Here is a 26,592-nt window from a genome sequence, read left to right on the forward strand (position 1 = left end):
CGCAAAGCCACTATGTTGGTTTTCTCATGGCACGGCTCATATATTTATTAATAAGTAGTTGCAGCTAGAATATTGATGCCATGTTGTTGTTTTTTTATGTGCAGATGTTTGCAGGAAAATCAAATGCAGAATACTGGTATATGCACAGAGATATATGACTGGAATTTTGAAACAGAAAATGATAAATTTGTGAAAATTATGATATCAGTCTGTATTTGATGCATAGTTTTCATTCTGTGAGTTTTGAAGGTCATGAATATGTTTACAAAATTGAGATGTTTGGAACAGGCCATATAGACCTTTAAAATTATATGTGATAAAATATATGCATATTTCCTTTGTATATTTGAGCATTAATTTATTGCTTTTATGTTATTTTATTTAAGTTTTGTGTCCGAGGGTCTTTGAAAATTTTAAGTTTTGCTGCAGACAGCGCCTCTTTTGATACAATATTTTTTATGTTACGTCCCTTACAATGCTTAGGCAAGTGCCTGTCATGGAATATAGTTCAGTTTTAAGACCAATTCTCTGTAAGAACCAAAAAAAGTTGGAAACTCATAGTCACAGATTTCCTTTAAACCGATTTTTTCTTGAAGAGGGTGCAAAATTATGAAAATCCTGTTTTTCATTTTTTCAATATATGTCCCGGTTACCATGGAAACGAGGATGCAAATCCCCAACTTGCTGAATTTTCAAAAAAGTAGGGGTGCATGCCCATTTTGTTATCTGGAAAGTACTAGAAAGTGTCCTTTATTTTCGTACTTGGAAATTTTATAGGCAAATGAACAAGGTTTCATACCAAACTAATATTTCCAAATATTTATCTGATTCTTGTATGATCTAGACTTTTATCTGCAAGAAAAAATATATTTATGGAGCAAAACATATGTTTATATTGTGCTCTACATCTTGAAAAGTGCACAGGTCTCAGCAGAAAAGTATATTTGTTTGTATAAAGGGAAGATGATATTTCAAAAAGAAACATAAATCGTAGTGGGTCATTCAGACACATTCTTGTAGATTTGGGCCAAAGTTTATGATTTGGGGCATTTTTCCTATTTTTATTACCTCCCCTTGATGCTCTTCATTTAGGAAATCACAAAGAGCTTATCTAAGTTTACTTCCTGGATTATGCTGAATTCAGATTTCTACTCGGATTTTGCAAATTTTTAGTATATAGATACAATGACAGTCAGAGATTTTATGCTAAATGGGCATGTGATGCTTGGATGTGTCCCTTCAAACCAAGTCCACGTTTAAAATTTGCTGAATAGCGACATTGTTTGGGGAAAATACTCTGGCAGAAAAGAGTCTAAACTGTGGATAGACATCAGTCTGTTTATTTCCATAAGTGAAGTTTGTATCAACTGACTGAAGGATCAGTGTTAAAGGATAACACTACAATGAAAACAGTGTTGACAAGATGACATTTCATCTCTATAGTAGAGGACACAAGTTTGAAATGCAGTATGTCATTGTGAAGGCAAAATGTTTATGAAAATAATGTGTGTGTGTTTCCCAAATAGGGAGGCTGAAAGTGGGGAATCATCAATTAGTGTTTTTGGAATAAGTTATGGACATCTGAATAGTAAAGATCTGTCCCTTTTTTGGATTGCCACAGACCAAAATAATGATTGGTGCCTTTGACATAAATAGAAGAACTCACACTGGACACCCTGAAGATGGAATTACAAGAATGTATGTTGTTTGCATTAATGTTTCTTTTTCAGATTTATGGAAAAAAAATTAGAATGTCATTTCTTAAAAATGTTGATAGTTGTTTAACCAAAGGCCCTGTAATTGAAAAATATCTTTATTCTTGACTTTATATTAAAATAAAAAAAATCTGATACTGTTTGATTACTTTTGCATGTATAACATTAAATTTGTTATACAACTGTATTTAAATTTGATAAAATTTAATGTATTTTGAAAAAGATGCACTTGAACATATTTAAATGGAGTAAACACATGACAGTCTTTGAATATCTGTAAAAAAAAGCACATGTTTTGCAGTTCTCATCAGATTTGGTTACCAATTTACAGCATAATTATACATGAAGGCTTATTACTCAAACATATGCAGATCTAATTGTATATTTCCTGCCATAGATAATTTTTATTTCATATAGATTTTTTAAATCTTTAAAAAATACTGAGAAAATATAGCAAAACAATGGTTGAATTAGTATACTTGATTTTGTGAGACTGTTGAAATATTACAATTCTTTTTCCCTCTTAAGCCTGTATCATAAAATCAAATTTATTTTTTAAGAATGTTGCAATGCAGATTTTAATGAAAATTCATACATTTGTAAAGTTACCTATATTGTGTTAGGTAATAACTTAAGCCCATATATACTAATTGGCCAATGATTAAAGAGAACATCTGAGTTTCTAGCTGACTTTCTGACTAATTTAAGACCTCATTCATGTAACAACATCTATTAATCTTCAGAAATCCAGTAAAATTGTCATCTGTAAAACAGGTTTCATTCTAAGATATACAAGGCATATAACATCCTATTTTACCAGCATGTATTTACTTTAATAAATAAAGTAGATTTAGTTGTGTATTTTGATAAATTTTGGAAAAAGCATTAGGAGATATTTCTGCAACTGCAGTTTGTATTAACTGAGTATTTACTGGCACTGGAATGTGCATGATCAGGGTTTTTCTGAATAAACTTAGTAAAGTCTTAAATCTACATTATCTATAGCTATCCGTAAAAAGTTTAGCCATTGTCTTGATAGTTTGAAAGAATTAAATACATTTGAGCCGCACCATGAGAAAACCAACATAGTGGCTGTGAGACCAGCATAGATCCAGAGCAGCCCGCGCAGTCTGGTCAGGATCCATCCTGTTCGCTTTCAAAGCATATTGCAATTAGAGAAACTGTTAGTGAACAGCATGGATCCTGACCAGACTGCACTGATGCACAGGCTGGTATGGATCCATTCTGGTCGCAAACGCACTATGTTGGTTTTCTCATGGCGCGGCTCATTTAAAGTTGTATCTAGCAAAATATTGACTAGACTGTTCTGTAGATAATTTGATTGTTAAAGGAAGAATGTGCATCATGATTGTTATTACATGAACATACTGTATTATTTTTAAATATCTTCAGTCTTGGATTACACTGTTATTTGTTCATAATTTTGAATTGTATTTAAAATGTATATATTAAATCAAATGGCGAAGTAGACATGATTTTGCTTTTACTACTATTTGTTTCCATGGCAACAAACTGATTTCCAAAGGTGAAAGGACACTGTCTTTACACAAACACACATAGATATTTTTATGCCGATTCTTCTCCTTAAATTCCTCGATTTCTCCCTAAATTCTGTGGACTTCTCCCTAAAATTTTGACCTAGGATGATCCCTGTTTTTTAATGCAAAATGAATGTTGTAACCATGGCAACTTGAAAAAAAAATTGGACAGTCATGATTAGTAACCATACAATACCTTAAAGCCCAGTGTCAGTTGGTTATGAGTATTTCCAACTGCTTTGAAACTCAAAATTAGTTTACCCAAAAGAAAGAAAAGTGCATACAAGGTTGTTGAGAACTGACCTTGTGACAATGCTTTAAGTTTCATAGATCATGATTATGGTTGTATCCTTCTTAATTCTGCCCAGAATGTGCTTCAGGTGCGTTAGATGCATTGACAGTTTGCAGATGAACTTTTCTTGTTTCATAGAATACAAAATTGATACAGAAAGTGCTTTAAAAAGGTCTGAATTATAATTTTCTTGTACGTTGCCATGGTAACGAAACATTCTCCTTAATTTCTAGACAAAGTGTTGGACAGTATAACTTTGTAAAATGATTTTACATGAAATACTTATGTTTTGCTACAATTCTGTATCTGGCAATGTAATATTATTTCAGGTGATTCTGTAATTTAGGCATAAATGAGTTTGCTGAAAATTCATTTTTTGTCAATTTTCAAATTTCTGTAAAAAGCTCAAATATGAATGACCCACTAAAATTCCTCCTTAAACTGAAATGGGTATCATAGCTCTGCTGAATCCATACAAGTATTATATTCAGATGCGTGCACTTTTTTTTCTATTAGAAGTTGAAAAATATACATGCAGACCAATTTTTAAAGATAATGTTAAATCTTAAAAGGGGGTATTTATAAAATTGTTGCTTCTAAAACTGTGAAAATGTTGAAAGACAATATTTGTTTTCAATAATTACTTCAGGTATGTATTTCAGGCAAATATGAAAATTAGTGCTCTATTACAGACATAGAGACCACTATGTGTAAAGAAAATTGTAACATTTTAGTAAAATTTGACTCTCAGAAATTGCCATTTTTTGCAAAAAGTATAATGTTCCCGTTTCCATGGTAACCAGAGCTGATTCATATCTTTTCACCCTTGATTCTTCATATATGGCTTGAATACTAAAAAGGGTGCAAATATGAAGTAATTCTGAGACTATGAGTTTCCGACCCCTTCTTTAATTTTTTGGTTCTTACAGAGAATTGGTCTTAACATGCTAAATTATGCAGTGTAAATGCAGCAACCACTGTTATGTGTGGTAATATTTTGTATCATTAAAAAACAACATGTGTTTTTTTTCTCCTCCACACATTTGAGAACTGGGTGGGTGGGGGTGTTATTACTAGGAAAATTTGTAACAACATAATTATCTAAATTGGAAATTATATTGTATAATGTATTTTACTTGTTACTATTTGTTTTGATATCAGTTCCAGTAGTAAATAGTTATAATGTTGTTTTTTTTCTCCAGTTTTAAAGTTTAAAGTTTGAAGAGTTTCAGGTTCAACCTTTATGCCCAAATCCCAATTGTATAATTGTTTTTTCCCCCATGTTACAGCTAGATCTTATGAATTTTGTCGATTTTAGCTTTAAAATTTGGGAAAAGGATACTATACAACTGCGATTTGGCCCATAAAGATTGGAAACTCTTTGAAATTTTCTCATTTTGTATTTAGTTGGGTCTTTCTGTACCTCTTACTGCTAGATCCAACTTGTCCGTAACAAAATTTTCCCAAACTGATATTATAATCATTTGAAAGAACTTTGAGGATGGTAATAAGAAATTTTTAAATTTCAAAATTTTTTAATTTATATTGATTGTTGAGATATTTTGGCTATTTTGAACACTAAAAAAAGAGAAAAAAATGAAAAAATTGAACATTTGGCGTTATTTGTTGATGGATTTTTATATAGCTTTATGTGAGGATCTATCTAAGTTAGTGTAAAAGAAATATTTCCATAAATAAAAAGATGAAAAATATCTTTAAAACAGATGTTTTCATAGTTGTGATTTTGTGCGATATCTACATGGGGAATTTTTGGCAATAGAATTGACATTATTAGAGTTATTTTGAAAATTCAGTAAGATCCATCTGCCACACTCAGATATCTTTATTATTGTTATTATTATTATACCATATTTTTATAGCGCCCTTTTCATGATAAACATGTTCAAATGTGCTTTACATAGCGCAAAGACAGCCACTCAGGGCGACAAATTAATCCTCTACTTGTACAGACACAGAGAGATCTGACCAGAGGGGCAGAGTGAGACAAAGCCCCCAGAACAGATAGAGAAATCTCTTTTAGATACAGGCTTGTCCGGCTAACTTAGCCTAGCTATTTCTAAATAGACAGTCTGGTTCTTTAACATGCCCGGTGTATAGCTATGATATGATACATGCAGAGCCGTCTTTCCTAGGAAGAATTAGTACTGGCTTCTTAAGAATGATACATACCGGTAGTTTATATCTTGTCCCCGCAAAATAAATTCGTAATTTCCCAAATATCTCATTACAGATTAGGTGGATCTGACTGTAGGATGGTGTTGTTTAGTTAGATAACCGAATATTTATTTTATTGTTCATTCAAAGGATAAACAAGCATATTTTAAAAGGGCGTATTACATTATCGTGCCATTATAATATTTAAGTGTTCTGTAGTGTTGTTACGTTTGATCACATTTATGTTTGTTCATATTTGTGGTTGATCATGATCACACATGTGTTTGATCATGTGTGTTTTTGATCACATTTGTGTTTGATCATGTGTGTTTGATCACATGTGTGTTAGATCACATTTGTGTTTGATCATATTTGTGTTTTACCACTTGTTTTTGATCATATGTGTTTGATCACGTGTGTGCTTGATCATGTGTGCTTGTTCAAATTTGAAATTATTGTTACACTTTTTTGTGTATGGTGTAAGTTTGAGATAGGTTCATAGTTGTGTGATTGCTTGAACATGTACTTGTGATGTCGTAAATATTTTATGATTTTCTTAATTTAAAGAAAAAAAACTTTAGCACATTTATTGATGTTATTACATGTTTTAAATTACAATAAACAGATGTTAGTTGTGAATTAGTCACAGTCATTGATATTCAATGGGGAACTAATTTTCTTCAATTTTGTGGTTGCATCTGTCAAAAAAACTAAATCCCAATAAACTTATTAAAATTCAATTATCTTCATCTTCAACTCTAAAAGATACTCAATGTAAAAGGATTGGTATTGATTTTTGTTCATTGGGTCTTAATTTTTTGGATGTGCTCAACCCCAAAACCCATGGAAATTTGAACCCCATGAATATTTATGATTTAACAGTGTAGGAAACTGTTTGTTAATAGTAGCCATGCCAGTAATTAATTGAAGTTAGATTAATTGTCCTCATTGCAAAATTCAAGAATCCTGGATGTGATAACTCATTGGGCAGTTGAAACTTGTGTGTATTGCTTATTCAAGTGCTTCTGTTAATTATATTTTTTAGCTTAATTAAAAAACAAAAAATTGATCATTTTCCAACAGAGAATGTCAGAGGTTACATAAAGCATAAAGTAAAAAATTCCAATGCCACATACACTTTGTTTGCCATAATATTTACCATTGATAATTTTATCATAGATGAATTGCATCTATAAAATATAAGAAATCCTTCATTTGTATGCCGCTGTGGAAGTTTCATCGTTTTTATTTCACATGCATCTTTCCATATCTTAAATTATTGTTACATGATCACAATAAATAGAATCTATTACAGTCATTCCACACTTTTGTTCCCAATTTTGCAATATTTATTTCCCTTGAAAATACTGGCCGCTATTTTTGGGGTCAAAATTCTAGACAACTAGTAGAGATATTTAACAACATCAGGAAAAAAAGATACAAGGACTCTTGTTTTAGTCTTTTACTGTTGTAAAGATTAAATATGTAGCAACAATACAAGAAATGATTTTTATCAATAGCATTGCAAGAATTTTTTTATAGATCTTTTTATATTATGAATGACCCCCAAAATAACTCAGCATGCACATTATTTGACAAGTTTGTTATATCCGGGCATTTCAAAAAATCACTTGAATGTTACTCATTTGACCTGGTTATTACCTGGACTTATACAGTCTTCTATTTCCCATGACGTCTGTCCACCATATACCGCAATTTTTATGGTGACACCACAGATGTCTGTAAGAATGCAATTGCTGAGGATACTTTTCCGGAAAAGCTGAAATTGTTTATGGACAAAGATTAAATTTGAAGCATTTTATAGTGATCATGTAATAGAATGTTTGGTTAAAACATGTTTTTAAAACAGCCCTGTAATGGACTCTGTCATGTAAGACCTTGGTGTGTTGCTTTGTACTAATATGAAAAACCTTGAGTCTGTTACAGGGTTATTATGAAAAGCCAGGTTTATTTACATTGTCATATTAGATCTATATTGTGTATAGATCTACATACTTTTGTTGTACATATTTTTTGTTTACTATAATTTATACGCAAACATCTTATTTCTCTAAAAAATAACACATTTTTTGGGTGTAAGGTCTCAATATCAATATATGATGTAGACTGCTCAGTGAAACTTTGTGTGTTTCGGGCCAAAAATAACGATGTGGTTCCGGTAATCTTATCAAACCTATTTTTTTGCCTTGCCAGCCCAGTTTTTAGCTCACCTGTCACAAAGTGACAAGGTGAGCTTTTGTGATCGCGCGGTGTCCGTCGTCTGTAGTGCTTGCGTGCGTCCGTCCATCCGTAAACTTTTGCTTGTGACCACTCTAGAGGTCACATTTTTCATGGGATCTTTATGAAAGTTGGTCAGAATGTTCATCTTGATGATATCTAGGTCAAGTTCGAAACTGGGTCACGTGCCTTCAAAAACTAGGTCAGTAGGTCAAATAATAGAAAAACCTTGTGACCTCTCTAGAGGCCATATATTTCACAAGATCTTCATGAAAATTGGTCAGAATGTTCATCTTGATGATATCTAGGTCAAGTTCTAAACTGGGTCACGTGCCATCAGAAACTAGGTCAGTAGGTCTAAAAATAGAAAAACCTTGTGACCTCTCTAGAGGCCATATATTTCACAAGATCTTCATGAAAATTGGTCAGAATGTTCACCTTGATGATATCTAGGTCAAGTTTGAAACTGGGTCACGTGCCGTCTAAAACTAGGTCAGTAGGTCAAATAATAGAAAAACCTTGTGACCTCTCTTAAGGCCATATTTTTCATGGGATCTGTATGAAAGTTGGTCTGAATGTTCATCTTGATGATATCTAGGTCAAGTTCGAAACTGGGTCACGTGCGGTCAAAAACTAGGTCAGTAGTTCTAAAAATAGAAAAACCTTGTGACCTCTCTAGAGGCCATATATTTCATGAGATCTTCATGAAAATTGGTCAGAATGTTCACCTTGATGATATCTAGGTCAAGTTCGAAAGTGGGTCACATGCCTTCAAAAACTAGGTCAGTAGGTCAAATAATAGAAAAACCTTGTGACCTCTCTAGAGGCCATAATTTTCATGGGATCTGTATGAAAGTTGGTCTGAATGTTCATCTTGATGATCTCTAGGTCAAGTTCGAAAGTGGGTCATGTGCCACCAAAAACTAGGTCAGTAGGTCAAATAATAGAAAAACCTTGTGACCTCTCTAAAGGCCATATTTTTCATGGGATCTGTATGAAAATTGGTCTGAGTGTTTATCTTGATGATGTCTAGGTCAGTTTCGAAACAGGGTCATGTGCGGTCAAAAACTAGGTCAGTAGGTCTAAAAATAGAAAAACCTTGTGACCTCTCTAGAGGCTGTACTTTTGAATGGATCTCTATAAAAATTGGTCAGAATGTTCACCTTGATGATATCTAGGTCAAGTTTGAAACTGGGTCACGTGCCTTACAAAACTAGGTCAGTAGGTCAAATAATAAAAAAACCTTGTGACCTCTCTAGAGGCCATACTTTTCATGGGATCTGTATGAAAGTTGGTCTGAATGTTCATCTTGATGATATCTAGGTCAAATTTGAAACTGGGTCAACTGCGGTCAAAAACTAGGTCAGTAGGTCTAAAATTATTAAAATCTTTTGACCTCTCTAGAGGCCATATTTTTCAATGGATCTTCATGAAAATTGATCTGAATTTTCACCTTGATGATATCTAGATAAAGTTCAAAACAGGGTCACGTACCTTCGAAAACTAGGTCAATAGGTCAAATAATAGAAAAACCTTGTGACCTCTCTAGAGACCATATTTTTCAATGGATCTTTATGAAAATTGGTCAGAATTTTTATCTCGATAATATCTAGGTCAGATTCAAACCTGGGTCACATGAGCTCAAAAACTAGGTCATTATGTCAAATAATAGAAAAAACGACGTCCTACTCAAAACTTGGTCATGTGGGAAGAGGTGAGCGATTCAGGACCATCATGGTCCTCTTGTTTTATGTTTTTTGTTTGTTTGTTTTTTCTCAAAAAAAGAGAAGATACGTTGATTTTTTAGCTCGACTATTCATAGAATAGTAGAGCTATTGTACTCGCCCATGCGTCGGCGTCGGCGTCGGCGTCTGCGTCCGCGTCCGCGTCCCGATTTGGTTAAGTTTTGTATGTAAGCTGGTATCTCAGCAACCATGTGTGGGAATGGAGTGAAACTTCACACACTTATTCACTGTGATAAACTGACTTACATTGCACAGGTCCCATAACTCTATTTTGCTTTTTTACAAAATTATGCCCCTTTTTTGACTTAGAAATTTTTGGTTAAGGTTTTGTATGTAAGCTGGTATCTCAGTAACCACTTGTGGGAATGGATTGAAACTTCACACACTTATTCACTGTGATAAACTGACTTACATTGCACAGGTCCATAACTCTATTTTGCTTTTTTACAAAATTATGCCCCTTTTTCGACTTAGAATTTTTTGGTTAAGGTTTTGTATGTAAGCTGGTATCTCAGTACTCACTAATTGGAATGGATTAAAACTTCACACACTTGTTCACTGTCATGATCTGACATGCACAAAGCAGGTTCCATAACTCTATTTTGCTTTTTTACAAAATTATGCCCCTTTTTCGACTTAGAATTTTTTGGTTAAGGTTTTGTATGTAAGCTGGTATCTCAGTTTCCACTAATGGGAAAGGATTGAAACTTCACACACTTGTTCACTGTCATGATATGACATGCAGTGCAAAGGGTCAATAACTCAACTTTGCATTTTACAAAATTATGCACCTTTTTAAACTTAGGAGTTTTGGGTTAAATTCTTATATGTAAGCTGATATCTCAGTACCCTCTAATGGGAATGGATTGAAACTTCACACACTTGTCCACTGTCATGAGCTGATAAGCACTATGCAGGTTCCATAACCCTATTTTGATTTTTTTAAATTATGCCCCTTTTTCGACTTTGGTATTCATTCAATCGACAAGGCTGTTGAATAGTCGAGCGTTGCTGTCTTCCGACAGCTCTTGTTTTAGTATGTATGTGCTGGAAAAGTGCAAACAAGTAGGAGATACTATAAAAGTTACTGACATGGAACCACACAAATTACATATTATTGCATATGAAATAAAAAATGAAATGCCAATCATATTTTCGGACATGTCACCTGAACCACACCATTTTTCTTTTGCCATAGCATTTTGTTTATGCCAACACTTAATTTTGTGATAATTGCATGTATGCTCTAGTATTTTGGGATTTTATTCATTAAAAAAGAGATTTAAAAAAAGAATTTTATGTGTTGTTGCAATCTATTCATAATTCAGTTTACATAACTTACAGAAACAATGGATGCTCCTGATCCCCACACACACCACCCCGCCCTACCCCCACCTCCATTCCGACCCCGATTGTGCTTTGTCAAGTGATGATATGTAGCTTGACATTTGAAATATTTCTGCAGTTCATGTCAGAGATTATAGTTCTTGTGCTCTATACGTCAACTGATTTAACTGAGGTTTATACTGCAAGTTTTAATGAAATCTCCTCAGAACCCTTGACAAACTAACAGAGAAAATAATTCTGCATTAAGTTAAAGAAGAATTATGGTTTCTGTACTCGCTGCATGTCTCCCAAGGTTATCATCTTTCATGATGTACACTTTTTAGCTCGACTATTCATAGAATAGTGAGCTATTGCACTCGCCCATGCGTCGGCGTCGGCGTCCGCGTCTGCGTCCGCGTCCGCGTCCCGATTTTGGTTAAGGTTTTGTATGTAAGCTGGTATCTCAGTAACCACTTGTGGGAATGGATTGAAACTTCACACACTTATTCACTGTGACAAACTGACTTACATTGCACAGGTTCCATAACTCTATTTTGCTTTTTTACAAAATTATGCCCCTTTTTCGACTTAGAAATTTTTGGTTAAGGTTTTGTATGTAAGCTGGTAACTCAGTAACCACTAGTGGGAATGGATTGAAACTTCACACACTTATTCACTGTGATGAACTGATCTACATTGCACAGGTTCCATAACTCTGTTTTGCTTTTTTACAAAATTATGCCCCTTTTTCGACTTAGAAATTTTTGGTTAAGGTTTTGTATGTAAGCTGGTATCTCAGTACTTACTAATGGGAATGGATTGAAACTTCACATACTTGTTCACTATCATGATCTGACATGCACTAAGCAAGTCCCATAACTCTACTCTCTTTTTTTTTCAAAATTATGCCCCTTTTTCGACTTAGCAGTTTTTGGTTAAATTTTTGTATGTAATCTGATATCTCAGTATCCACAAATTGGAATGGATTGAAACTTCACACACTTGTTCACTGTCATGATCTAACATGCACTGTGAAGGTCCCATAACTCTACTTGGCACTTTTACAAAATTATGCCCCTTTGACTTAGCAGTTTTTTGTTAAGTTTTTGTATGTAAGCTGGTATCTCAGTATCCACAAATTGGAAAGGATTGAAACTTCACACACTTGTTCACTGTCATGATATGACATGCAGTACAGAGGTTCAATACCTCTACTTTGCATTTTACAAAATTATGCCCCTTTTTCAACTTTTGTATTCATTCAATTGACAAGGCTGTTGAATAGTCGAGCGTTGCTGTCCTCCGACAGCTCTTGTTTTTAAATGCCTTTCAATAGCTGTAAAAATATTGCAAAAGTTTGAAAAATTAATTATACCAAAGGGAGATGATGCAAAAAAAGTTAAACACACAGTTGTGGTTCTTCTGCCTTGCACTTCTTCTTATTGATGTCTGTCAATAATCTTAAGTTTCATAACATTTTTAACTCCTCTTATGCTTCATATGCTGAAAAACAAAGGCATACAGACACTAAATGGCGGATACAAATAGTCCTCAGTTTTTTTGCTCTGTAGAGCTATTTTCCTTATTTTCTTTGCAATTTTTTTTGCTAAAATCACATGACAGATCTATGCTTGACATGAAGGTAGCATTTTCATAATGAAATAACAACATGACAAAAATTTTCATGGAAACTTAAGATCATACACCACCAGTATAATTTGGGGTCTCATTTTTTAGCTGATTTTGCAGTTTGTGTGTTTGACTGAAATTATTTTTCTTGCATCAAACATGACCCCCACTTTTCTTTTGATTTTTAGTTAGCACTGACAATATTCTTCAAGAAAATGTAAGTTACAGAAATTTAAAATGGGTCCTGATGTGTGCTGCGGTCATTGGAAATAGGTCAATTTTATATAGAATAAAGAACAACAACTATTTAGTGTGTTATAACCTCAATATATTGTATGTAGCGAAATCAAAGGGCCATAACTCAAATTTAAAGGACCATTTCTGAAAGAGAAATGAGTCAACCATAAAACCCATAATTTATGCTAAAAAAGGCAATACAGAGATCAATCCTATCTACGTCACATCTGGAATCAAGTGATAAGGCAAGACAAGCTTCTGGACAAATGACATATTGGATTCCGTCACACAGGCGTTCTTCAATCTATCTTTCGCTCAAACACAGTCTCAGGATCTGGATATTTTACCTGAAAATAGAGGAAAATGCAAAATTTTAATGATATTCATTCTTATAAAAAATAAGAGCTATTATAAATCAAACATGCGCAATAAAAAATAATAAAAAAAGAAATCCCACGGTAAAATATGGACTTGTGAGGCAACACAATCTGATGTATCATTTATATGTTGTAATTTAGGAAGCAACATTTTACCACTAGCTCGTCGATTCTCGTTCAGTGTAAGTAGTTAGTAATATACAATACTGGAAATTTTGCCTTAATGTTTAAAAACAGCGTTTGAAGACCAGTCTCAAATCTCCAATATCTGATTGGTTATTTCAGAGCATAAATTTGAAATTAGCCAATGGTAAGGTTACCTTCTGAGACTGGTACCCAGTTTCAGTTTTCGTACTTGTTACCTTTCTTTTGAGATCTTCACTCGGACTGCTGTTTTTATACTGTGACTTGACTTCTCAGTCCACACTTTCTGGCATGGTATGTTCTGAAGTCGCGAAAAGAGAAAAGAAATACTCTTGTAATCTAAGATAGTCTAAGCTATGCGGGAACCTAAATTTATTTATAATCGTGACGTATCCCGTTACCAATAAGGTAACGACCCTTTGGGAAGAACGATAGAGGATAGTGTATGATACAGAAGATGTTCCTACTGAAGAAGCTTCGTTGGTTCTTGAAAGTGCCAGGTGTTGATAACCAATACTCAAGACCCCCATCCGTCATACCTTTTCTCAACAGAACTGATGGATGTTTTAGAACAATATCTACTTTCCGCGTATACGTAATATAATCCATGTACCAAGCCCGTAAATGTATAAATCGATACGAAAATTAGTGTACATGTATTTAATTCTTGTTCGATTTCCAGTATTATACACTGATCAAAAGCTGTTGAAACATGGCAGAGGGAGGTTTATCAAGATCTGTTGCAGGATCTTCGGATGTAATTCATGACATTTCTTGTACCCCTTGTTCGGAGGATGCTCGAAACACGGAGGCCGTTAATTATTGTGTTAACTGTGAGACTTATTTCTGCCAGACTTGTGTCGGATATCACAATAAAGTACTTAAAACACATAACGTTTTAGATCGGAATGCTATGAAATCGATTAAACATGAATCAAAACAATCGGAAGCGGAGGCTAGGGACTGTAGTGAACATCCGGGAAATGTCATTCAAATGTATTGTGGGAACCATGATGTCGTCTGCTGCACAGTTTGTGTCGCCGTAGATCACAGGTATACAAATCTTATCAATTAGTTACATTATTTCAAAAGAAGAACTGTTAGGGTATTGGCTTTTGGTGTGCACGTGTCTGACAGTCTTTTAGAAATTATTAGATGAGCTCAATTCATACAACACGGGTCTATCCCGATAACGTGATCGTTATACCGAAATGCACCGTGATGTTACGATCGAACTATCAAGTGTACCAAACCGAGACGCGCGAAACTAGCCCTATTGAAACGAGTACAAATCGGGTGAAATCGGTGTACCGGGCGAAAACGGGTTACACAATTGACTTAGGTTTAATTTAGCGGACAATATCAACAGACACGCATACACGTACACAGCTGAAATAGCAACTTCTACTTTTATTGATCAACATTATATGTATTTCAAAATTAAGCTGGTCAGTGAATATTTACATGTAAAAAAGTCCAGTATAATCAAATAATTTCTTATATAGCTAAATACATGTATTGTTTGTAAACAATAATAATTACGTTGATGTACTTGAACTTGCACAATGTCATAATAACTTAATATGTCTTTGAAATAGGATCTGCAAGGGCGTGAATTTCGTCCCGAAGTTGGGGAAAGAAATCTTGGAAAGTGTAAGGGGACATACCACTGAAGCATCACTAGGAGAAACACGGAGGGAGCTTTTGCAGTACAAGTCGAAGAAATTAAATGAACTATACCAGCTTGAGAAGAAGAAAGAGTCTATTCTAGACGCTATGGTTGAAATGGAAACGCGATTAATTGCTAAAATACATACATTACATGAAACGGGAAAAGAAGATATATGTTCAAAGACTAAAGACATGTCCGACAAAATCAACAATGATATTGATTCTTTAAATGAGTTATTGAAAAGGATAGAAAAACGGACAAAGCATTTTGAACATTGTCCTTATGGCAACGAAGCTCAGTTTTTCGTTTTTATGAAACAAAGTCAGATGTTGGAATCTGATTGTAAAACCATGCTAGAGGTGACAAAATTTGATCCTGTTGATCATATTTCATATCAACCTAATGATCAAATTGATGCACTTTTGGGTGAAATGAAGTCATTTGGTGAGATAGCAACGAGCGACTTATGTCCTTACTCTGCTAACCTGGAAGACGAGTATGACGTTAGTGTTAAAGATGACAAAAATCCATGTACTGTTTATGATATTTGTAGAGTAGATAATGAGTTTATTATCAGTGATCACGATAATGATAAAGTAAAGAAACTCGACAAGAATTTTGTTGTAACGAAGTGGTGTAAAACGTCTGGAGCTTGGGGACTCTGTCAAACGGGTTCTAATGAGTTGGTGGTCACTTTGTGCGAAATACAGAAAGTACAATTTTGCAGAATCGATAACCTCTTGTGCACAAGATCTTTTACCTTAGACCAATATTGCCGTGGTATTAGATATGCTAACGACACACTCTTCATTACTGGTGAGGGGCCTGAATCAAACGAACTCAGAACCTATACGCTGTCAGGAGGTCCGCTAAAAACATTCAAGATCGACAGCCAAGGCAATGACCTATTTGATTGTATATTTCATCTAGCATTTAGTTTAGATCTCTCTCGCATATATGTAGCTGACACTGGCTTGGGAATGATCACTCTGGACGAAGAAGGAAACAAACTGTCTACGGTGTCTGAAGAAAAGTTAGTGGAGATATTTGGTGTGAGTACGGGGGATTGCGGAGAGCTTTTCATGTGTGGTCGTCACTCGCATAACGTTTCCCAGACAGACAGAAATGGCACTCTTGTCAAAGAAATACTCACACAATCAGACGGGCTATCTGATCCTGTATCGGTTACGTTTATTACTGATCCAAGACGGCTTATTGTTACTTGCGAAAATTCAAATACAATCAAAGTCTTCAATTTGACATAGTCTTACATTGGCCTTTTCTTAGACTAGTTGCCTAGACTTTCTATCCGTCGCATGTACTGCCTGTCATTGTTTTCGCTTAATATGACAATATTTTTTCTACATGTGTATAGGCTTAACACATTTATAATAAAAAGAAAATAAACATATGTTGACAAGGAAGGTTTGGTGTTATAAATTATTTTTCAAACCGAATAACATTCATAAAATATGACAATGTTTAATAATCATGATTAATCTCAGAAAAAAAAACACATTAAATTCTGGACAGGTAGGAATGATAAAGAGTGTTCCAGTCAATTAAGAAATCAATGCAACTAACCGCATACATGAAAACTTTAATTTTTTTTATCATTTATTGGTCTATTGTTTTTCTGGTTTTCTTTGTCTGTAGCAAAACACTCTTTCTTGATGTTTTTGGCAATATATCCGACATAGGTTTTTCTCCTCTTATGACAATAGTCTGGAAGCTGCATAAATTTAAGCTATTAACTGATAACGTCGCGATTTCATTCACTCGGAGGTGTATGTAGCTTTATTCTAATGATACATAAAGCAAACAATTTTGAGCCGCGCCATGAGAAAACCAACATAGTGGGTTTGCGACCAGCATGGATCCAGACCAGCCTGCGCATCCGCGCAGTCTGGTCAGGATCCATGCTGTTCGCTTTCAAAGTCTATTGGAATTGAAGAGACTGTTAGCGAACGACATGGATCCTGACCAGACTGCGCGGATGCGCAGGCTGGTCTGGATCCATGCTGGTCGCAAACCCACTATGTTGGTTTTCTCATGGCGCGGCTCATATATCGATTTATTAAATAAAAAACTTATTTCTGATTGGTTATATACATGTACTTCAATATTTACAAGAAAAGTCAACAAAATAATAAAACTCAACCAGTCAAAATAAAAGCTGCAAAACTGAAGCTATTCATAAGAAGTAATGAAATATGCAGTATCCGTCACGTTCCCCATCCTACTGAATGATCCCAAAGGACCAGAAAATATAACTACAACTAGATCAAGTTCAAGTACGCGATATATCCCTTAGGCGAATTTTCATTTTGGAATTACTTACTTCGTAGACCGCGGTGTGCTTCATGATATTTATACCGAATCTTCCTACAGGGTATCTATGTTTGAAAACACTATTTTGTTATGTGTAACTTATAACAGAGCCGCCATAGTCTATTTCGCAGAGAAGATCTCATGTTCACCGAGGTAGTCCCATGTCTGAACAAGTTAAAGAACGTGATATAGAAGTTGTATAAAGTAAGTATAAATTTGGATATTTAGATTAAGAACAATTTTGACTATGAATACCCATCATATTTTTATAGAATGCTGACAATTTAATTTATTTCATTTTATTCGATCACTATGCAGGCACTTACCATTTGCCAATACAAGTCTAATGCCAGTTTGTTTCGCCTCCCAAACGCTTATAGCATTTGCATTCGTTAAAAAGTGGTCACATGGTGAACCCCTATATTTGAATGGAGATTTACTAGATTTTCATGTCGTTCTAGGCTAAAATAAATGATCGATAAATCGCAAAAGTTATAGGGTTTTTTTGTGACCTCGCACCAAATTTATCGTACTGGCCCTACATATTTCCATGAAATGTCATTAACAAACCCAATAATTAATATTACATACAGCGACAGTAGAGTGATTTTGATTGTCCATGAATCGATGAGACATTTGGTAAAGTAACCCATACATGTAATCATGGCAGTAAGGTTTGTTACTTGGTGAGAAAGTATTGCATTGCACTGAAGGAAATTTTGGAATTTAAGGATTTAGTTGGGATTTTCAGAACCAGACCCTTTAAATATTTGACAAAACTCGTTCATTCCATTGATAAGGTGTACCAAAGCCAAACAGTATTTTTCAGCTTAAAATGACTGACAGACCGTAAATTTGCGCAGTTGTGAAGTAGAGTTTAACGATACTTTATAAATTTGTAATTCCGTTGGAAAGTGTTAGGAATTCTGAAATCCTTACGGTTATTTAGAGAGATGGTAAAATACTGAGGTAGACATACTAGTACTTACTTCTTGAAACATCTACTTTTCTAATATTCGCAGTAGACATGTATAATATTACTTCTCCGCTTTAACGTAACGTAACAATGCAAACCCTTTAAAAAGGGGGACAATTTCCCCTTTCTCTGCGGCGCCTTACAAAATAGGTTGTTTCCCTTGAGTAAAAAAAGCCTTACTGAAGTCATTTAACGATTTTACTCCAATAAATATTTATTAGAGACTATAAAGAACATTTAAAGGTATTAACATATTTCGCTGGTTTTATGATAACGATAGCGAAAGTTAAATGATCTGTTTAATGTTTTCATTTTGCATGTAAATGGTGTAAAGAAAGTTCGTTCCGGTGAAGCAAATAGCCATATTATCTTACTGAGATGTAAAAGTAGGAAAGGTTCATACCATTTACTGAAAGACTACCAATGACCATGTTTTGGGTTTTTACACTTGTATATATTGAGATGAATATATGACATTCGGAGAAAATATTCCTTTACTTATAATTTGTTATGTAGAAAATGGCATTTTTTCATTACAATTCAAGAGGGTAGGCCACTTCGTACACATACGTTGCAATATACATTGTATTTAGAAGTTATTTGTTTTGTTTTACATTGTAGAAGTTGAATTTGTATTGTACAAATAATAATTCAGAACTTACATAAAAGGTTTGTGTTTGGATTCAATGAAAACAAAAATGCTTGGTTATGTTCAGAAGCTGAAAATTTCTGAACTTAGTACACAGAACAAAATGTTTTTTCTCCACTAAGAAAATCTGAAATTAACCAAAGTTCTATAGCAGCATTACATCAACATATCAGCATTTAACATGACTGAAAACTATATGCGTCTTACATTCCATGTTTTTGATATGCTCAACTACTTTTCCATTTGGAACGAAGTTTACTTACACCCTTTATTTCCACTTGAAAACCGAAAGATATGGTGGCTGATTTGTGCCATTTCGTCTTTTTACCCCGCGACACCGCCAAGCGATAACACGAAATTTAAGCAAAAATCAACCGTCACAGACCACAGAAAAATTAAACCAATGTCTTTGTGAACATATTTTAAACTGGAGCGGGACAATTCACGTCCAAAGTTTAAGATCAAAGAAAACACAACTACAAAGACTCAGCCGTATGTGCAGGCTAAGTCACGAGCTTAGAATAATTAATCCCGTCAATTGAACACATAATGGGAAATAACATTATTCATTAAATAAGTATTCATATTGAATTTTACTGTACCCAATTATCAGACAATCCAGCACATCTTATGGTCAGTTGCACGAGAAACTAAAAGTGCAAAAATGGAGGATAGGAGTTTCGGGTGGGAGGGCAAGTGATGTGTGTTGTTACACATTTCACATCGTCTCATTACATCCTATAAATATTCCATGTTCCAGTTAATACCTTAATTAAATGGTTTTAAGTTAGCCTTTACTCAAATGTGACCAACCCTTTGACCTACACGGTTTTCACGCTCTGTACATTGCCTCATCGCCACCTACCTATATTTCAAGTTCAAAGTTTTTTTTTCTATGGACGACATATCAGACCCTTTGATTTACTTGAATAGTTTTAATAATTTTTAAATTACGCCCCTGACACGTAATATGAGGGACGGACGGACAGACGGACGCATAATTTTGAAAACGGGCGTATAAGACGCGATCACAGTGCCACTGAAATACAAAAATGTATTGTGTTACTCTGCTTGTGATCGTCTTTTATTGAGATCTTTTACTGGTAACCCACATTTTAGTTCTATTTATGGAAACAACTTTACCTGTGTTTTTCGAAAATTATACTACTGAAAGTTGCTCAATAAATTTCATTAGTTTTTATTATCACTTTTCTAAATATTTGAAATGATCCCGTAAATCCAGGTTCTCCAGTATGACATAAAAATTATGTTGCTTTATAAGATAACTATTTTGTTATAATTCTCAATTTTCTGTAGAGAGCTGGTCTAATAGCTTCCTTTGATCCTAAAATACTTTAGTTGTTTTCCCAAATTCTTAATTAGCATTGAAAACAAAATAAACAAAGATTTTCTGAAATTCAGGCCCAAAACGAAAATGAAAATATAAAAGTATATGATTTATTTTCGCGTGAACTTTGTGTTAGCGAAAAGAAGAAGGAATAATTTAATTCTATCTGTAGAGTTATATTAAGCGTACTATACATATATTATTGACGAAGCTGGATTTTCCAATTATGTTTGTTTTTTGTTTGTTTTGGGTTTAACGCCATTTTTCAACAGTATTTCAGTTATGTAACGGCGGGCAGTTAACCTAACCAGTGTTCCTGGATTCTGTACCAGTACAAACCTGTTCTCTGCAAGTAACTGCCAACTTCCCCACATGAATCAGAGGTGGAGGACTAATGATTTCAGACACAATGTCATTTATCAAATAGTCACGGAGAACACACGCCCCGCCCGAGGATCGAACTCGCGACCCCGCGATCCGTAGACCGACGCTCTACCTACTGAGCTAAGCGGGCGGGTTTTTCCAATTATGATGCTGGCTTTACTGTTAGCAGCGAGTGCAGTGTCTCGTATTATATTGTTTTTCTAATTTGAAAAAAAAAATGTATTTATTTTCTTAAAAAGAGCAATATTTTCGTCACGTCACATATTGTTTGACATCATACAAGTGCCATATTCGACGATCTACTGTTTTATAAAATACACATTTCAGAATCAAAAGTATATTAAAAGTATATATAGAACGGTGTTATACTGAACTGACGCAATCTGAATGGTATTAGGCGCGCAAAATTATTCAGACGCTTATCTCTCCCGACGCTACACTACCGCCACAAATACCACGAAATCCGCAGAAATTTCTAAAAATAAGAGAACGTCAAAGGAGTGATTATTTTAGAATCGTGAAACAATCGTACACTATTAATGCCAAGAAGCAGTCTTTCTTCTCTAGAACTTTTGCTGTAACCCGATTAAAAGGGTGTCTAATTTTCTAAAACAGTTGAAAATGAATGTAACAATTTTATTAATCATTTTTCTCTTAAGCACGAGCGTTCTATTAAGCGGTCTGGTATCGTTAATTGGATATATTTTGTATGAAGAAATGATATCAGTTTATTCTGAAACACTTGTGGAATTTTCTGTACCGTGTGACGATCTGTCACTTAGCCCTGATGAAGATTTTGAAACATTTGATATCAAGAAAAAGGGATTGAAGACGTTTGTGAGAGGTGATAGATACATGTGTAGCTATGGAAATGTTACAGAGCTGGTTCGCTTGGTAAATCTTTGTTTTTGTTCCACCAATATTATATCAAATTTTACTAATTGTTTTATTAATCAATATTTCCAATACTTACATACCCTCATACCAGGATGTTTCAGAATGTAGGTTCAATAATAATTCAAAAAGTGAACACCCGAAAACATCCGAAAATACATGAGCCGTGCCATGAGAAAACCAACATAGAGGCTTTGCGACCAGCATGGATCCAGACCAGACTGCGCATCCATGCTGTTCGCTAACGGTTTCTCTAATTGCTATAGGCTTTGAAAGCGAACAGCATGGATCCTGCGCAGGCTGGTCTGGATCCATGCTGGTCGCAAAGCCACTATGTTGGTTTTCTCCTGGCGCGGCTCACATGTACTTCTGTTATAAACTATCTGTCAGTGTTTCTTTCACAGGCTGTCGAACGACGGTCAAGACTACGACTCGCAAAAGGTAAGAACTTGAGTTTTATTTACCCGGCTAACTCGTCTGCTGTATAAATCTTCTTATCTAAAAAAATATCCGAAACCAAAAGTAACAAGTACATGTGTGGTATTTCGCATAATCAAACATAACCGCCAATTAAAAGAAAGGTTAAACATTCTGCTTAAGGGAAAATAGCATTCCTCTTAAATGAAGTATTTTTCATTGAAATTCATTGCATGAGAGATTTAAGCTCAGAAAAGTAGCATTCTACAGTGTAAAGGTTTTTAAAAAAAGATATTAATAAAGACAGGTCAGATATAGGATCACATATGCGTAAAATTTAAGTTATTTACCACACTAAAAGAAAGAATGTAGTTTTAAATGAGAATTGAAAATAATTGAATTTGCCATCGCTTGCAAAATTTCTTCAGAAATTTTGAACTATATAGTTCATTTTCAGGAGGGGTATACTTTAATTTCCTAAAAATAACATGGACCCATTCGCATAAATTATTCTTATACGTTCTTCAATGCAACTTGACCTAAATCGAGTGGGTCAAAAGCAACAGATTTCGCCATGATCATTATCAAAGTGATTTTAATACCGTAATGTTTCAAATATGCCTACATGTATACTTTTATTCGTATATGAATACTTTTAGTGAAGCTCTAAATAATTTAAGATCCTGGTTGCTTCACTTGTAAACAAAACATTGTGTCCATTAATAGGTCCGTACCATTTTCAAAGCAAGTAAATAATCCGTCATATAAGTTATTGATGAGCCCAAGCCAAATTGGGCGACCCTTAAAATAATCATAAACACTATCAAACTCAATGGTGTTAGAAAAATTAACTTCGTTCGGAAAATTATGTTAGCTTTATGTACATAAAACATTACACGTATATCTGACTTCTAAACAATGTTCGAAATGACTATAAGCAACTCTGGCTCAAAAATGAAACACACATTTATACAAAGCTTTCGGGGCATTCCGTAGCCTGGCTCCCTGGTAATATTCTTTATAAATACTGCAAATAATTTATTAGTAAATTTTAAATCTCTAAACTTGCTCATTTTCATCTGATTGCTAAACCATACAACATATAATTATTTACAATAAAATCGGCAGTACTGCCAATTTATTTCATCAGAAACATGCCCAGTCTGATTCTGGTGTCCTGGCTAACTGTTTAGACTTCTGAATGACGATTTATAACGAACGTATTCTTATGAAATTATTCAAGGTTGTGAAGATTCTGTAAAAACAATCTGCGTGGACATACGACATATTCATTCAACATTTCGCTGAATCGTCAAATTGCAGTTGCGCATTTAACTTGGCAATTATATTTATATTTACTAGGGTTAGTCGCATATCCATATATGTCATGTGGCAATGAAAGCTTAGCTCCAAAATCTGGACACCTGACAGCAGCTTTTTCGGGGATATCACAGCCTCAAAGATTTTCAGGTAATGAATGCAACATTTAGGAACCTATGTTTGATAGACATATAGCAAAGTCCAATAATATGTTGTCAATAACATATTTATACAAAAAAAAAAATCATCCAATAAAATTGGAAGTTAAGAAGATTTGTTCACATAACAAGTTTTGGCACATTAATTATACGATGGTGATACTTTTTATTAACTAATTCTACAGACTTTTTCTGCATTACATTAAAATTTTAATGTGCTAAAATGTCTGTTATGTGTATATTTCCATTAATTTTATGAATTACTATGAAATAATTTCACTCTTTTACAGACGAAGATTCAGACAACGTTATCTTTCACTGGGACACACATTCAAGTAATTCCCACACTAATCCTTCAGTTTCTTATCATAATGGTGAGATTACTATTCCAGAGGGCAGAACTTACTTCATATATGCATCAGTACATTTCAACATCAGCCGACAAAATTATAATACACAGTTCCGAAATTTGCAACAGTTTTCAGTACGGATTTGCAGACGAGTACACGAGTATGAGCAGACTCTATTAGGAAGAACGAAGATGTTTAACATCAGCAACACCAATGCTGTGTCAAGTTTAAGAATTGCAAGTCATTTGAAGATGTCGAGAGATGACAAAATATACATACAAGTATCGGATGCAAAACGTCTAATACCTTACTCAAAGGGCAATAGTTTTGGACTTTTCCCCACATAGATATCATCTCCTCAGTGAGAAGCTTAACTAGATCTAGAATAAGATACAAAATTGATTGAAAAACTGCAAACTGTTCAGAGGCAATTAGCTTGTGGTTGAAGTGGACTATGTATGCCTTAGGTCTTGTGCATTTATCATGAATGCTTTGAACTGCCGAAGATGTATGCCAGTCTGGTGTTGTGTTTTCAATTACTAAGACATATACTTCTCTACAAAGGCTTCGGATTTTTGGAGAATTCTGGACATAAAGACAACACCCAATATACCTACCTTTATGACACTAATAATATCTGGTTTTTTTTATTCTCTCTAAAACATTAATCATTTTTCACATTGTCGTGATAGGTTCCGAATACTGTAAAAGCACATATTTTCGCCGGGACAAATTTCGCGAATTTGAAATTTTGAGTATTTTCGCGGGGTTTAATATTCGCGAAATTGTAGAAATGGTTTCCTATTTTAATTTGAATTATATTTATGGTGAATATTAACGCAAGGAATAATTTTCACGAGATATATTGTCTCGTGAATGTAGCGAAAATTAAACCTTTGCGAAAATATCTGCTTTTACAAGCTGTTGAAAAACGTCAGAGAAAAAAAAACATATGGATTAGAACAGCTCGATGTAACATCTGTCTTTCAAACCTATTGTGTAAATATTTAACAACCCTTGTTTCAAAGAGAAAGTACAAACAAACGTAGGATGTTTTAATGACAAGTACGTTCCTTACATAATTATTCAAGTGTAGTTCAAAGAGAACGAAGGTCAGTGCGTAGACAAACGATGAATATAAGCTTATAGTTACAAGCAATCACAGAACAGCTTTGTAATCGACATTTTTTATCATAAGTGCATATGTAAATGTAGATCTGTTAGCACACATAGTCTCATAAAGACTTTATTTTTCTGTTCAGCTATATTCCCTTACATGTTGTAATATTTAGCTCACACGTTCATTAAAAAATGTATGTCCACCTATATGGTTTTACCTATAGAGAGTGCACCGATGTATCTTTAAATGTACTTATGTGGTCAGTAGCTTGTCCACCTTCTAGTTTGTCTAGAATATGTTTTGCAACAACCAATTAACGTAAAGTCTCTTAAGAAATCCATTATGACTATTTGTCGGTCATGCAGGTGTCGTACACGTGTATGCAAATTACATTCAAGGTGTATTCCTCATGTCTAAAGGAGCACCTCTAAATTTAGATATTTAGTTGTCATGCTAATTTCGGTGTACAAGGGTCCAAGCGAGGTATAAGAATATTACTTTTCAATGCTTTGTTAAAGGGACAAGGTCACACATTTTAGGCGAAAATTAATTTATCCCAAAAATCCATAAAAAATGAGTACTCTGAATATGACTAGTGGTACAAAGGTATTGATATAAGATTTTTGCAAGATATTCATATAAATGACCAAAAATATCATACAGAAGCTAGAAACCCATTGCTTTTGAAAAAGGGAGGAAAATTTATATTCTTTTTGCATTTATACCAAATATGATAATATCTTACTTTTATTTTTACCCATTTAATCATTTTTTTCGGTATCATATATACAGTCCTTGCCAAACTTGGTGAAAATGAACATGTTGAAAATTTTCACTCAACCTGTGGGCGAGTAGCTTTAATAAATTAATGTCTGGTTTTTGGTTACGGGGTTACAATGTTTAACTACGATTTACTTCCTCAATTTTCTGCATAGAGTATATTTATAAATGTGTTATGAGAGAGAGAGAGAGAGAGAGAGAGAGAGAGTACGTTTTATTTGTATTGTTTTAAGAAAAGATAAAAATGAACACTAATAAAAAAGTAACCGATTAGGAGTTAATTACGATGGCACAGAGGTGACATGCACTCCTCTTTTTTTTCAGTTGCACTTTTCTTTTTTTATGTCGTTCCCACGAGATACTAACTCGAGGGAACGACTTAGTATGTCGTGGTAACGAGTAACTAAGTCGTGGGAACGACATAGAAAAGAGAAGTGCAATTTCAAAAAAAAGTATTGCATTGAAAAAAAGGAGTAGCGCAATAAAAAAAGTAGTGTAATAAAAAAAGAATAAGTGCAATAAAAAAAAAGAGTAGTAAATGCTAGCTATGTCGAGGGAACGAGTTAGCTATGTCGTGGGAACGAGTTAGCTATGTCGTGGGAACGACTTACTATCTCGTTCCCACGACATAGTGTTTCCTTCCCACAACATAGCTAAGTCGTTACCACGACACAGCTATCTCGTTCCCACGAGTTAGTCAGCCAATCAAATTGTTTGTTATATTTATTGTACCTGCGATTATCATGGACGACCGAG

At 34.3% G+C, this 26,592-nt stretch overlaps 1 protein-coding gene and 1 long non-coding RNA gene across 2 annotated transcripts; both read left to right on the plus strand.

Moving 5' to 3' along the window:
- The first annotated feature begins 14,130 nt into the window (after positions 1 to 14,130).
- LOC123544745 (uncharacterized) lies at positions 14,131 to 16,494 on the plus strand. Its single transcript, XM_045330809.2, has 2 exons — positions 14,131 to 14,490; positions 15,036 to 16,494. The coding sequence occupies exons 1-2, from the start codon at positions 14,150 to 14,152 to the stop codon at positions 16,372 to 16,374; spliced, it is 1,680 nt and encodes a 559-aa protein (XP_045186744.2). The 5' UTR covers positions 14,131 to 14,149; the 3' UTR covers positions 16,375 to 16,494.
- Positions 16,495 to 22,042: 5,548 nt separating this feature from the next.
- LOC123555524 (uncharacterized) lies at positions 22,043 to 26,318 on the plus strand. Its single transcript, XR_008371679.1, has 3 exons — positions 22,043 to 22,132; positions 23,471 to 23,578; positions 23,877 to 26,318. It is a non-coding gene; the product is annotated as an uncharacterized LOC123555524 (long non-coding RNA).
- The last annotated feature ends 274 nt before the right edge of the window (positions 26,319 to 26,592 follow it).

Source organism: Mercenaria mercenaria, chromosome 7 (genome assembly GCF_021730395.1).
Source record: "Mercenaria mercenaria strain notata chromosome 7, MADL_Memer_1, whole genome shotgun sequence".
In the NCBI taxonomy this organism is placed as follows: Eukaryota; Metazoa; Mollusca; class Bivalvia; order Venerida; family Veneridae; genus Mercenaria; species Mercenaria mercenaria.